This window comes from Microplitis mediator, chromosome 1 (genome assembly GCF_029852145.1).
Source record: "Microplitis mediator isolate UGA2020A chromosome 1, iyMicMedi2.1, whole genome shotgun sequence".
NCBI classification, from domain to species: domain Eukaryota; kingdom Metazoa; phylum Arthropoda; class Insecta; order Hymenoptera; family Braconidae; genus Microplitis; species Microplitis mediator.
In genome coordinates, this window is record NC_079969.1 from 10,655,802 (window position 1) to 10,671,092 (window position 15,291).

Sequence of the window (15,291 nt, forward strand, 5' to 3'; positions counted from 1 at the left end):
CTACTACTGCTACTACTACTGCTTCTGCTGGAACTGAAACTGGAACCACTACTGGTACTGGTACTGGTACTGGTACTGTTGCACCAGAAGTGCAATGACGCCAATAGCGCCGCGTGGTAAAAGCTTGGAAAATGTCGAGCCAGTCCAAGTGAAAGAGGATGAAATGCATCCAAGCGAAATGACAGCAACTATTTTTTATTTATGATTTTTATATTTTTTCACCACTAAAATAAACATTTGAGTATACTTTCAGTACCAATAATATTTATATTGATATTTTTCCACTTTATTTAAGTTTCTTTATCAAAATATTATATTTATTTATCTCTTTAATGGTTATAATATTATAAAAATATATTTATCAATACTCTTTATTCAGTGAAAATAAAACAATATTTTTTTATTCATGAAAATTGTTTCATGTCGAAGGCTGTAACTTTAGTCAGAATTGTATGGCAATAAAAAAATTACATTTTACAGCTTCGAGTGCTTTTCAGATGCTTTTAGTTTTTTTTAATGTTTAAATTTTCACTACATATGCTCATAAAAGACAAAAAAAAAATTTGCTCAATTTTTAATGTTCTTTTTTTTCAATTGCTATTTTATTTATTAATATTAAAAAAAAAAAATAATACTCGCGTATAGAAATTTAAAAAATATTTCATAGCTTCAAATGCGAGTAGACCAGTGCAATAGATTCAGCGGCTTTTATAGCCGGAATTTTAAATACAGTAATTTAAATTATTTAAGAGAAGTGAGAACATTTTCATTTATCTTTTACCTATATTATTTTAAAAAATTTTGAACAAAAAAAATGTCTTAATTTATATTTTGCTCAGAGCTCTTCCCTAAAAGTAAAGACTTAAAGCTCGAAAAAAAATTTTTTATCTTTTAAAATGCAAACTAAAATTTTATTCACAGTTAAAATAATTTTTTAATGGAACTGAAATAAGAAAACAAAAATGTTTATCTTAAATTTATGAGTATATTTTTAGTTGGACTTTCTATAGAGTTAAACTTGTTTTCTTATACCCATAATTCCTTACTAAACGGGTGTTTACACTCAATTTTCGTGCCAGAAGCGCATTATGTACAGCAAACAAACGAAATTGTGCATCACTTTGCCCTCATAAACTTTCCCCAACCTTTTTTATCATATTTACCCTTTTACGTATTTTCATTTCTATCCCATTTCCAACAAAACTTCATCAAGTATATCTTTTAGCCTCTTTCCACCCTTATACTCCTACCCCTGACCTTACCATTCCATAAACTTCTCAACTACCAACTATCAACAAATTCAACTCATTTATATCTCCATAATAATACCATTTCAAATAACTAATATTATTGTTTTAATAAATTATTTAATTATTACCTTCAATTTAATATTTACTTCTATCATTATCATCCCCATCCCTATCCCCATACTCACCCCTATCTCTATCAGTTTTAATGATTCATAAACATTGCGTTTTATCAACGTATATATACTCCGTCGTTATTTTTTTAATTAAATACAACCAATATAAAATATGTACCGACAAAAAATAATATTTACTGTTATAAGTTATAAGTATTGTCGAATAAAATGTTATTTAAATTAGTCTTTAAGGCAATTCAAACGATATTGCCACCTGTTTGCGTGCACCTGTTACTGCTAAATCGATTGTCATAAGCCTGAAAAGATTCATTCGATCCTGCGCGTAAATACTTGAACAAATTATAAATCTACTACCAAAATTTACCAGGTTTTATTTTTAAAAAAAATTTATAGTCAAAAGAAAAGACCATTCATCAACCGAAATGAAAATAGATTTCTTAATATTTATTTTCAAGTTTTAAGAAAAGATGGAAATAAAAAGAAATTTTTTAAAAGATGAAACGAAATTAATTATAACATCTTGAATTGAGATGTAAAAAATTTGAAGTGTTATACGGCAATAACTTTAATGAAAGCAGTCCCCAAAATTCATGAAAAATTAGGAGAACAAATGCAACAACTAAACGGAAAAAAAGAAACTTTAGAAATTAGTGTTTGAAATTATAACCCGGAACCTGGATATCAATATAGGGAATTTTAACATTCCAAACAATAAATTTTATAATACCCGAGTAGAAATCCAAGGCATACTTTGAACCTAAATGAGCATTGAAAACCTCCATTAGACTTTTTAGGACATACTAATCATTGTAGGTTTAGGACATAATCAATGTAGGTTTCTAATGCCCATCTACGTTCAAAATATGCCGTAGATTCTGACTCGGGTACGTGTCATAAATTTTTAATATTTGAGTTACGGTTACTAAAGTTCAAATATTAACTTTACCTACATAGACAATAAATTTTAATATTTATCCTATAATTATTTACATTTTGATTATAAATTAAAGAATTACTATTTAGAATGACATTATTTACTAATCACTTTATCATTATATTACTTGTCGTTTCTCGATTTATACAGATCATTTTTTTCTGTGTAAATTTCGATAAATAAATAAGTCATTTTTGTTTCCAAGAAAAGGCTATTATAAAAGTAAATGATTGAATATACAGCTCGTTTAATAAGCTATAATATACAATTAACGATATTTAACTATTATGTATTACTTGAATATTAAACGCTAAAGCGAAAAAAAACTTTTTCTATCTTTTAAAAAATTAAAAAATTCATCAAACTTTAGAAAAAATTATCAAAAGAATACGTAATATAGCGCGAATTAAAGCTAATTGAATTAACTTTAAGACGCAATCACCAGAAATAGATTATCTTTTTAGGTTCAGAAATTGTTCAACGATAAATCAACAAAAGTTGATTTTTTCGAAAAATCCAAAAATTTCAAACGACCATAACTTCTAAACTTTCTGGCCGATTTAGCTCATCTTCAAATAAAACCGAGCTCTTTAACTAAAGAATACGTATACGAAGTTTCATTAAGATCGGTGTAGAAGTGTCGTCGCTATTATGGGAGACCGGCGCGTTATATCGTGTATATATATTTACATACATAAACTTTTGAACCAATGGTATTTCTGGAACCTGCTTGACTATAGTTGAGACAGAAAATTGTGGAATTTTTGAAATTTTGCAATATTAGTACAAACTCGATGGTTATATTTCTATGAAACTTACTAAAACTTTTATAGGAAACAGAAAAATTTAATTACCTTCGAAAAAAAAAATAAATCTTTAGCCAAAATTAACTACCGGGCCTATATTACTTAAGCCCAGTAATATCTCAGTAATCTGTTGGTTGTTTAGATAAAATCCTTATAAGAAATTGTGATGAAAACTCAATTTTAGTGAATCAAACTGAAACCACTAACTTTTTTTTTTTTCTAATCTTTAATTTTCACAGCAAAACGTTAAAAAAAAACATCAAAATATATGGGACGACTAATTGACAAAGTAGAGATTTGGATAAAGTATAAATTGGTAAATTCTGGTGAAATTATTTGTAAATAATAGCAGGACTTATGAACATAAATAACTTTAGTGGGATGAGTGTGAGTAGGAGTGGGAAAGGATGGAGGAACGTTAATTTTAGCCGTTTAAACTAGTTGGTGAAATACGTGCGTGATGTACGATTGTACAATCGTTTTAATCACCATTAATGATTTAAACAATTCCCTTGTAGGCAATGGTAAGCATATATTTATATATATACATATAGAACTAGATACGCACAAATAAATAAATAAACAAATATATATATATATATATATTTCTATATATTGAAGGTATTTGGTGGTGTAGTGCATATCCGCATTCAATTACAAAATGTCCACATTCTGCCGTCCATTAACGCAGACTTTATTTATGTGCATAAAATAACGCAATCGTGAATACAATCAGACAAAAAGTTATTCTCTATTAACTCTCTGAAATAGCATTGCTACACCATTTATAAAAGGCATCGCTACTGCTCTGCTCAGCTACTCCCGCGTTTAAATTAAATACTGGCTGTTTTTCACTACCTTTTGTAACACATCATCAATTTATATTGATTCAACTATACCTCGATCCAAAGAGTACATAAATTATTTACACATTTTATAAATGTTATAATTAAAAGTTAACATTGATACATATCAATGAATTTCACTCTGATAAATTTCATCTTTAATTTACATTATTATATCGTTTAACTTAAACTGGGCTTATGTTATCAGAATTTTCAAAAATCCAAAGAGATTTATTCATTTTCTTCGTAAAAAAGGTCTTCCAAAATTTGTATGTAAAACTAAAAATAAAAATTTTATTGTTCGATAATTTAATTAAATATCAGATATAAATAAAAAAAAATGCAATCTGTTAATTTAAAATTTTTTAATAAATAATTTAGATAGTATAAAGTTGTTATTTATTTACACGGCACAATGTGAATAGTAATAACGAGTAAAAAAAAATTTTTTATATTATCAATAAAGGGAAAAAATTTGAATAGTGACATATACGAGGTTGTAATATTTTTCTCGTTCATTGTTTGGCAACATCGTCATGGCAACTTTAGCGCGCTTGCGTTTAGGTATAGTGGGTACTAGACATCAGTGTAGCACAGTTTGGCTTGTATATTCGACAACAATACGAATTCATTTCACGTCGTATGCCAATGTATTACTTCAACTCACGACGTGTACGAGAACCAATATTTCCATCGTAATACGCCAACAGATTTTTTTTTTAATCTTCTGCTTATATTAAAAATAGTAAAATAACTAGTGAAAACAAAACAAAAAAAAAAAAAGCAACTAATAATTCTACGCAAGTATATGAAATATTTTCAATAACGTCCAATATATATTTTTATTTTGTTTTCCAAGATAAATAATTATTAAAAATTATTGATATTTATTTTAAATAATAATTTAAAATTTTAATTTTTAATGACCTTGAACTTGATTGCAGAACTTGAAAAATAATTAAGTAAGAATAATGACAATCGATTTGTATTATTTGCCGCCAAGTCCACCCTCACGTGCGGTTATATTGTTAGCCAAAGCACTTGGTATTCATTTAAATTTAAAAGTTATTGATGTTTCTAAAGGCGAGCAACTTAGCCCAGAATTTATTAAGGTAACTTTTCATATATATTTTTATCTTTTTATACACTTGGGGTTACGATCTCGAGATTTTTGGATACTCTGACATTTTTATTTTATTTTTACTCAGACTGTTATTCATAAATTTTAATGAATTTTTTTTAAACGACCCCTGGTAGCTTGAGAATGACGATTACATTATTTATTGCTATCTATTTATTCACACAGACAAAAAAAATTTTAAAAAAAAAACGCTTAAATTCTGAATTAAAATTTTCACAAATATCATACAGTAATTACTCGTGTCATATCTTTTACGAAATTTTTTTTTCAATAATATTGTCTTTAGTATATTTATTTCTGACCCTCGGCATATCGATTGGAGAAAAAAAAAATTTCCTTGAAATTAAATTGTTTTAATCCAAGCAATGACCACAAAAAAATTTTAAGTCACGCTAAAACCAGCTCTGTGAACCTGGCAATTAAAACCTTTAAATCTTTGATCGAAAATTCTTGGGATCGATCGTACTCTATTAATCGTACCACCTATTTTCTTCTGAAAAACAATCGACAGCAACTATGAATTAGTGGATGGACTCGATTGAACTGTCCTTGATTTTATCTGAATATTAGAATTTCCCAGGGAGGAAAGTACGACGGGCCCAGGCTTGGCCCAAGTATGTAAAACCTTTGGCCAAGCTTGTAAGCCAGCCTTGGTAGAAGTCTGGAATGATAACACAGGGCCAGTCCTGATTGCTAGACCTCGCCCATGCTCGGTTGTCAGTCCGGGCTCAGGCTTCGTTGCCAGACCTGGCACGTGCATCGAGGAAACGAATAAATTTAATTAAAAAAAAATTTGATTATTATTAACCTCGTTGAGTTCATGATCATTAACGTTTAAACTATCTAAGGGAGGTAAATGATGTGAAAAAAACTCGGTGAAAATTCTGCTGGACTCTGGGCGCGAACTGCCGTCCTTCTGATTGCTGGGTCCGAACGGTAGCTGCTGGACAAACCTACTAATGTTGAATTGATACATTTATATGATCTACTTATTAAACCATAGGTATAGCCAAACTTGGGTAATCCTACCTTGGCCCAAGTCTGATTTGCCATTGGACGGCCAAGGCAGGGGCACCCAGTCTTGGCCTAAGCTCGAGTAATCATTGTAACGGCCAAGGCTAGTTTATCCAGTCCTGGCCCAAGCCAGGGTAATAATTGTAACGGCCGAGACTGAGTACCCAATCTTGAGCTAAGCATGGGCCAATATAGGTATGCCAAAGCTAGGTTACCCAGTGCTGGGCCAAGTAGGGCCCCGTCGTTCAACTCTGGCAGCTCCTGCATGGGTTTTAAAAAAAGTGGTAAGGCTACTTGTAGAAGGTCCTTGCAATTGAACGCCATCGTTAAAATTGGCATAAATCTATTCTACTCGGAAAGATTAAAACCCGAGTGGTTACTGTTTTGCACCAGACTCAGTGCGGTTCTAGTAAAATATGAAAGACAATTGAATTAGCACCGGACTGAGTGATGTGCGCACTCGACTCAGTCAGGTTCTGAATAGTATAACCAGTGTGGTGCTGCACCACAATCCAAGCACAGTAACCAGTCTGGTGTGGCACATGAATGACTCCTGTGCAGCACACGAATGAGTAACGTCTTAAGAATTCTTAGCTGAAGATTTTCGAGCACACTACTGACTAATGTGTATCACACGAATAGGCATGGTTCCGCACCATAACCATTCGGGTGCTGTACACGAGTCAGTATGGTCGAGACCGTAAGATTTCTTTCTTTTATGATAGAAACAGATGTTTAGCAAGTGTGTGAAATATTTTATATCTAAATTTAGTCATTTTAATTTTGATTTAATATTTATGATGTTAATAGTCGTCTAATATGTATGATATGCTGTGCTGACTTTGTAAAGTTAAGTATTTAGCATTTCGCGTACACAAAATCATTTCACTTCATATACTCACAAGAAGTAGAATTGAACGTATTTTGATTTGTGATCTTTTTAATAGTTTAAACAATATTTTATTATTTTGTTTTATTTATTTTTGATTTTTGGTATTAATATTATGAACAATATAATTCCAATCCCAATTTTTTTTCATGTGATAATTACATTAGCTGCAAATTATTTCACGTTTTACAGAGAACGGAAAGGATAGATTTATTCCAAAACGTTGGGTGTAAATTTAACAGTTAAAAAAAAATATTGTATGATTTATTGTTTGCTTGAAATTAAATAAATTAAACTATATCATCGAACTATAATTAAAACATAACTTAATTTATTTAGTCTTCTTTATTTACTTTATATGTCAATCTATTTCTAAACTTTTAGTTTTATATTTATATATGCAAAACACTACTTATTCGTTTGCGCAACCGAGCCATTCGTGTGCGCACACAAGCTATTCATGTGCGGCACCAGACTGGTTACTGTGCTCAGATTATGGTGCAGCACTACACTGGTTACTGTTCAAAACCTGACTGAGTCATGTGCGAACATCACTCAGTCCGGTGCTACCCATACAAAGTCGCCGTTAATGGAAAAAATGCCGTAGCTTGGCCGATGTCTGACTGCCGACGCTCGGCCAAGCATTGGAAATTATTAATGGCCCAAACCTGGTTAATTACCAGCAGCCGTTTAGTTTTTTTATTAAAATTTTTGAATGTATATGTTATGGCATTACTGGTTTCATATCAGAAAAGGACTTCCCGTAAAGGAAACGATAGTCATACGACGCTGCCGATGGCTGGCCAATAAATGGCTAATGACTGGCCGATTATCGGTTCGCAAAGTTGGGCCACTGTTGGTTAATCAATGGTCCGTGATTGATTCTTGTTGAATGAAAAAATCTACTAACCAATTATTAATTATTTAAATAACTTATTATTATAGTTTGTTTAAGTAAATAATTATTTATTTTTTAATTACACTAAGTTTTAATTAATAAATATTTTAATTTTCCGATTAAAGTTATTTACAACTAAAAATTAAAATGTTTTTTAGTTCGTTATTATTTGCAATCAACAACCGCAATTTTATAACTTTACTTATAAAAATCGATTTAATTATAAAAGAAGTCAAAAATTTTTATAATATAAAAAGCCTTTTTAATAATGGCGGTAGAGCAAGATAATTCAACTGGGCTCTTGATAAATAATCAATTAAATTTAATAAGTTTTATTTTAAAAAATTATGTAATATTTTAATAAATATACGTAAGTGTAAAACCTACGTTAGTAGGTTCATCCGGGAGCTACCGTTCAGACCCAGCAATCATAAGGTCGGCAGTTCGCGCCCAGAGTCCAGCAGAATTTTTCATCGAAGTTTTTCAACATCATTTACCTCACTTAAATAGATTAAACGTTAATGATCATGAACTCTACTAGAATAATAATAATAAAATTTTTTTTAAATTTAATTTATGTGCTTGCTTGGCTGATTGCTGGCTGCCATTAATCGGCCGAGGTTATCATTCCAGATATAAGCCGTTTATCGGCCGATAAAAACTGTGATTGCTGAGCCATTAATCGACATTCTTGGCTTAGTAATGGCCCGATATAGGGCTGATTTCCAAACTTTGTATGGGTAACTCAATTATTTTTATTTTTTTCTAAAACCGTACTGAGTTGCGTGCAGAACAGTAACCACTCGGGTTTTAATTTTTCCGTGTACTTTGTTAGTAGCCCATTGTACCACTCTTGAATAGTATTTAGAGACCGCCCCTACTAGAAAAATACATAAGGTCCACTGTAAGAATTCCATTGTTTGCTGTCTGAATTCTTATAGCCGATATCAATCTATTGTACTCTGTTAGTATTCAATTGTATCACTCGAAAATGCTAGGTAGAGAACGTCCTAAAATAAAAAAAAAAAAAAACGTAAGTACCATTGTAATTATTTCTTTCCTCTTATCTAGATCCTTGTATTCGCTATCATTTGATTTTGTACTTTGTCAGTACCCAATTGTACCACTCTCAAATAATAGTGAAAGAACGCCCTTATGAAAAACAGATGAAAGGACCATTGTAAAAATTTCATTCACTTTTATTGAAATCCTTGTACTCGCTATCAACTCATCGTTCATCGTATTAACTATAGGGGTGTGCGAATACTCGAAACTTCGAATTATTCAAGGCGCATCGAAGTGAACAATTCGATTCGAGATGCACCTCGAAGATTCGAAATGCTCGAATAGTTCGAAAGGTTCGAATAGTTCGAAAGGTTCGAATAGTTCGAAAGGTTCGAATAGTTCGAAAGATTCGAATAGTTTCGAAACTTTACCGAATCTTCGGTAAATAGGGGAGCCTGGGGCACGAAGGCTCCCCTCAAAAGTTAGGTAAAAATTTTTTTTTATTTTCCATCAAGTTATGACCTCTATAATGTTTTTATCATATTTTAGGCCAATATGTGATATGTGGGGTAAAATAGACCACTCAAAGAAAAAAATTGTAACGAAAAAATTAACTTGACGGAAAATAAAAAAAATCATTTTTTCGTTGGAATTTTTTTTTCGAGTGGTCGATTTTGCCCCACATTCATATATATTGACCTAAAATATAATAAAACCATTATAAAGGTCATAACTTGACGGAAAGTGAAAAACAATATAATTTTTTCGTTACATTTTTATTTTTCGAGTGGTCCATTTTACCCCACATATCACATATTGACCTAAAATATGATAAAAACATTTTATAGAGGTCATAACTAGAAGGAAAAGTAAAAAAAAAATTTTCACCTAATTTTTGAGGGAGGCCTTCGTGCCCCAGGCTTCCCTATTTACCGAAGATTCGGTAAAGTTTCGAACTATTCGAATCTTTCGAACTATTCGATATTCGACTCGAATATCGAATCGAATCTAACCATTCGACTCGATTCGATTCGAACAAGATTCGCACACCCCTAGTATTAACTCAATTTTACTACTTCGAAATAACATTTAGAGATCGTCCTTGTAGAAAAATTTCTAAAGGCCACTGTACGGATTTCATTATTTTCTGTCTAATTCCTTGGACCCGCTGTCAATCGATTGCACTCCGTAAGTACTCAATTGTACCACTCCCAAATGCTAGTTAAAGAACGTCTTACGAGGAAAAAAAAACGTAAGGGCCATTATAAAAATTTTATTGCTTGTCATCTAGATACTTGTACCCGCTACTGATCGATTGTACTTCGGCAATACCCAATTGTACCACACTTAAATGTAAGTAAAAGAACACCGTTTCTATTATAGTTAAATTCTTACAGTGACCCTTACGTATTTTTATAATTAGGGCGTTCTCTAAGTAAATTTTGAGAGTGATACATTCAGGTACTTACGAAGTTCAATGGATCGGTGCCAATTTTAACGATCCCGATCGATTGCAAAGACCTTCAATCAGCAGCCTTACTACTTTTTCTGAAAATCCTAATATTCAGACAAAGTCAAGGACGGTATAATCGAGTACATACGCTAATTCATGGTTGTCGATTGTTTTTCAGGAAAAATGTTTTTTTTTTTTTTTTTTTTTTAGCTCTTTTTAAGGCTCACTTTACCTCTATATCATTTCAAGTACAAACGAAAAAATGAGTGGTACAATTAGGTACAGCACAATCGATTCCAAGAATTTTTCGTCAAAAATTCAAAGGTCGATTGCCAGGTTCACAAAGCTGCTAAAGCTTTATGTGCACATAACTTAGCAAAAGTTTTTTATTTAAATTAACAGATAAATCCACAGCATACTCTTCCCACAATTGATGACAATGGATTTATATTAACTGAAAGGTAATTTTAATTTAAAAAATCAATTTATACGATAAAACTAAAAAATAATTGTTTTAGCCGTGCAATTATGGGTTACCTCGTGGACAAATACGCTAAGAATGATTCCCTGTATCCAAAAGATCCCAAACAGAAAGCACTTGTCGACGAGAAATTATACTTCGACTTAACAAGGCTCTACTACAATATTTTTAACGCTTATGTAATTTAAAAAAATTTGATTTAACTTAAAAACGGAGTACAATTAAAATTTTTTTTTTCTTCCTTTTAAAGATTTTTGTCACTTTTGGAATGTCAAATGTCGTAGACGAAGACAAAGTAAAGCAAATAGAGCGTGCTTTTGAAATGTTAAACATTTATTTAGGAACGAGTGAGTTTGTTGCCGGTGAAAATTTAACAATCGCTGATTTCTCGATTGTCATAAGCGTTGGCCTTGCCGAGGTATACCAGTTTAACGTATGCCTTCAATATGAAATGTCAAAATAAAATAGCGTAAAATTTTAATTAAATTTAAAAAAAAATTCCAGATATTTGGATTTGACATAACAGCTTACGATAATGTAGTCTCCTGGTACGAACGTTGCAAAGAAGCTCTTGAAAAATACGGATACGAACAAGTTAATGCTCCGGCTCAATTACTAGGCGAGTGGTTTCGAGCCAATTTGGAAGCTGTTTAACTTCCTTTTAATTTCCCACTCTGTACCCAATTTCACTCACTACTACCAACACTACCAATACTCCCATACAACTATTATCTAGATCAATATTCCCAATTAATGTTATATCTGTTCACCAATCACTTGTAAGCGCAACTGATACCTACATAATAACTAATTAAATTTAACTACTTCTAGTATGTACTAACTAATAAATTTATCCTACCATCTGAAATAAAAAAATATTATTAATTCAACAAAAATCTCTCTCTCTCTCTCTCTCTCTCTCTCTCTCTCTCTCTCTCTAATTCTCTTTATTATTTAATATCAAAGAGAATTTAATTCAAAGATTTCTTTGTAATGTTTATCCTACCGTTAACGAGGTCATTAAAAATAGAATTGAGAAATTTAATGGTTGATGCACATTCAATACTTTTAAATTTAATTCAACTGGATATTCAATTATATTTTTAATATTTTACGTTCTGAAAACACAGGTCAAGTAAAAATAGCCGTCGCCATTTTTAATTAATGGGTGTCTCATATTTGTCGGAATTTTGAAAATTATGATTAATTATTTTTTTTTTTTTTTTTGTAATTTTTTAATTCTTCCACAGGGAAAAAAAATTTATTCTTTAAAAGATAGCAGTCAGGTTTGTGAAAAAAAAAAAAAATACAATAATAATTTTAACGCATTGCATTAGACAGGACCTTTCAAATTTTACTCTCCAGTTGAGCAGAAGCATTTTGTAGAAGGGTATTTATTGTCGGAAATGCTTGTATCAAGTTCACCCACTGTCAGAAACAGAAGTATATGCCGCAGTATCAGTTATAAATTTTACCTAGGAGTTATACTATTTTTTTTTTATAGAAAACTTGCTGAATAAAATTTATAAAACTTTAAGATAATTTAAAATATAAATTTATCGCGATGTAATTATTTAAAAATTATTTTTTAATTATCCTAAAGAGCTTGAAACGCTTGACAATTATTATGTTTTTTAGTGCACTACGGGTTTTTTTTTTATTTCAGATGCGAATCCATTAGGTAGACGTCCCAAGGACGCAAACAGTCATATTCCTTTCCTTCACCTCCTGTCTCCCTGCGTCTACTCAACGTCGTTCATGATGGTATAATACTAAGCGGTTTCACAATCCCAAGCCATTCGGAAGATTGCTCAACAATGACATGGCATAAAAACGACAGTGTACTAAAAAAAAAAAAAATTATAAAGAAAAGAGGGAAAATAAAAAGTATAATGCAACAAAAATTATAAACGAAATGGAATCAAGAAAGAAAGACATTTCTCTTCTATCCCGGACGTGTAAAGACAGTGAAATGGAAAAATGGTAAAAACAATTGCAAATAAAACCTTAAGTACCTTCGTATACATTTTACTATTATTTCTTTGATAATTCATTTATTACGATTGCTTAATTTATTCCACAATCATTTTTTTTTTTCTTACCAATCTTCATATTAAAATATTCTGTATAATAAAAAAGACATGGAATGGGTGTAAAGCCAAACTATTTGTAGCGTAATTAGCAGATTATCAGATTGAAATATAACCACTTAACGCAACAATTTACACTATAATAAATATACAGAAAATATATCTTCAACCATCATTATATCAATTATGAGTCTAAAAATTTGATGCAGTAGTTATTTTCAACAGAAAAAGTGTAACGGGCCACTTTTTATAAAAATACATGCGCGTCATTCTCCACGAACCTCCCCATTATATAGTGTCATAAGCAAAAAAAAAAAATTTCCCGGGACTTTTTCGAGTTTCTTCTACTAGCCTGAGTCAAAATTAAAAAAGTAGTTTGAGCCTCAAAAGCCTCAGTTCTTTTGATGTTCAAACTTGCCGCTGAATGTAATATGTTATTTGAGTCCTCGATGTCCTAAAGCTAGCGTATGAAGAAGTCAATCACCTTTTTATACTGTATAGTATAGAAGATTTTTATATGTTGTAAAATTGTATGCATAGATGATTCGACCATTACGGGAATAGAAACATTGGCGGTAGTTATCGCGGACACCGCACTGTCAGTATGGCCGTCAGGCCCATACTGCGTTGCCGTATCCATCACAATGCTTCAGAAAAATAAACCTAGTCTAACTACATCTACATAGTTTTGGCGGTAATACGATAGTATACATTGATTGACACGCCAAAAATTATGGCGGGAAAGTCTAGTAGCATTGTGTCCTCGGCATTGTAGTATGGCTCTCAGGGCCATGCTGTTTCGCCGTGCCTGCTATGCACACGTATGAGCAATACAATAGCTCCAGTACTATACAGTATAGTAAATAACGCCATACTTCTGGGACTCGTTACAATACTGTCTTGGAATATTTCACATACTATTTTAGTATCTGTCTTGAGGCCATACCAGTATGGTGTTGAACACCATGCATTTCTTACCGTGCACTGAGAAAAAAATTTTCTCCTGACAACTAAATTTTAGTTATGAGAAGAAAATGATTTGATTGCCCATTGCCAATCATATATTTGGTTGTTTTAACTAAATATTTTATAATTCACCAACAAAAAAAATTATTAGAAACTATAAAATATTTAGTAAAGATAATTATACGTTAGGTAGCAAGAATAAAATCAAATTGATAACTTGTAGAGCTTACAAAGTAGTCATAATGAAATATATGAGTGATCATTATAGAGAATGTGTTATTAATAATAATTAAATATTATTTGAAATACGTTATTATTAAACATTAATATCATAGTGTAATACAGGATACCCCTATATTATTACCAAAAATATTCAGCGGGGAACCCATCCCACGAATGCTTCAAGCTGGCGATTATAAAAACTCTGAAATAAGTATCTTACCAGGGACACCACAAATGGTGGGCGCGATCTAGTGGCGAGCACCGAACTACTTCCGCTGCTGCTGCCTAACACCATAACTTTTAAATCAATAATCATTAGGTTCAACTATATATTTATTAATCTCGAACAAATATATATATTTATTCTAAATGAATATATTTTTTTGTGTCTAAGTAATATTTATTAGAGTTAATATAATAATATTTTGCTTTAATATTTGGATTTGTTGGCACTATAAAATAGTTTAGTTGTCCATTAAATAAATATTTTCTTAACTCTACCATATGATTTTATTATTTTAGAGAAAGAAATATTAATGTCAAACAAATAGAGTCTATTAAATCATTTGTTAAAAATGACAAAATAGATTATATTGACGTAATAAAATTTAGTTGTCCCAAATAATTTTTAGTTTAATAGAATTCAACAAAACCAATTTAATTGTCCAAAGAGAAATTTTTTCTCAGTGTAGGTAAAAGTGGACAAAATTACCACATTTAGGTTCAAATCACCTTTTTGATGTATGGATCTTCATATTCTAAAAAGATGATTTGAACCTCCTTACCCTCGTATAAGATTTAAAGGCTCAAATCACCTTTTTAATTTTGCCTCGGAAGAAAACATCATATTGAATAAGAAACGTCTGTATTGTGTAGTTATTCCTAAAAGAAAAACAATTACAGGCTACTCTCCATCGAAATACACAGACAGTGTCATCCTTATTCGCCACGTGGGTTATAAGTCAAGAAAACATTTTCCTCAAGCCGTTTTCGGGTTTCTCCTATTAGAGAACATCATAATAAACAAAAAATATTTATAGTGTGTAGTTATTCCCAACTACAGCAAATATACGGATTATTTTCATAAAAATATATTCAGAGTTCTATTCTCTTTCATTATTTTCGTGTTGAAATGTTTAAAATCCTATTTTTTGAGGACTTTT

At 31.0% G+C, this 15,291-nt stretch overlaps 1 protein-coding gene across 2 annotated transcripts; it reads left to right on the plus strand.

Annotated features, from left to right (window-relative positions):
• The first annotated feature begins 4,547 nt into the window (after positions 1 to 4,547).
• On the plus strand, positions 4,548 to 13,087 carry LOC130678200 (glutathione S-transferase 1-1-like). 2 transcript variants are annotated; one of them, XM_057485270.1, is made up of 6 exons: positions 4,548 to 4,773; positions 4,914 to 5,081; positions 10,772 to 10,830; positions 10,888 to 11,029; positions 11,101 to 11,268; positions 11,355 to 13,087. In XM_057485270.1, the coding sequence occupies exons 2-6, from the start codon at positions 4,941 to 4,943 to the stop codon at positions 11,502 to 11,504; spliced, it is 660 nt and encodes a 219-aa protein (XP_057341253.1). In that variant the 5' UTR covers positions 4,548 to 4,773; positions 4,914 to 4,940; the 3' UTR covers positions 11,505 to 13,087. The 2 variants fall into 2 exon arrangements, with proteins under 2 accessions (XP_057341253.1, XP_057341252.1); XM_057485269.1 differs by having other exon boundaries at positions 4,548 to 4,769.
• The last annotated feature ends 2,204 nt before the right edge of the window (positions 13,088 to 15,291 follow it).

What these genes read in the sequence shown, in the direction of transcription:
- LOC130678200 (XM_057485270.1), top strand. Translation starts at nt 4,941, where the DNA reads ATGACAATCGATTTGTATTATTTGCCGCCAAGTCCACCCTCACGTGCG. An exon ending in TTAGCCCAGAATTTATTAAG is followed by an intron (nt 5,082 to 10,771) that starts GTAACTTTTCAT and finishes TTAAATTAACAG; the next exon opens with ATAAATCCACAGCATACTCT. An exon ending in ACAATATTTTTAACGCTTAT is followed by an intron (nt 11,030 to 11,100) that starts GTAATTTAAAAA and finishes TTCCTTTTAAAG; the next exon opens with ATTTTTGTCACTTTTGGAAT.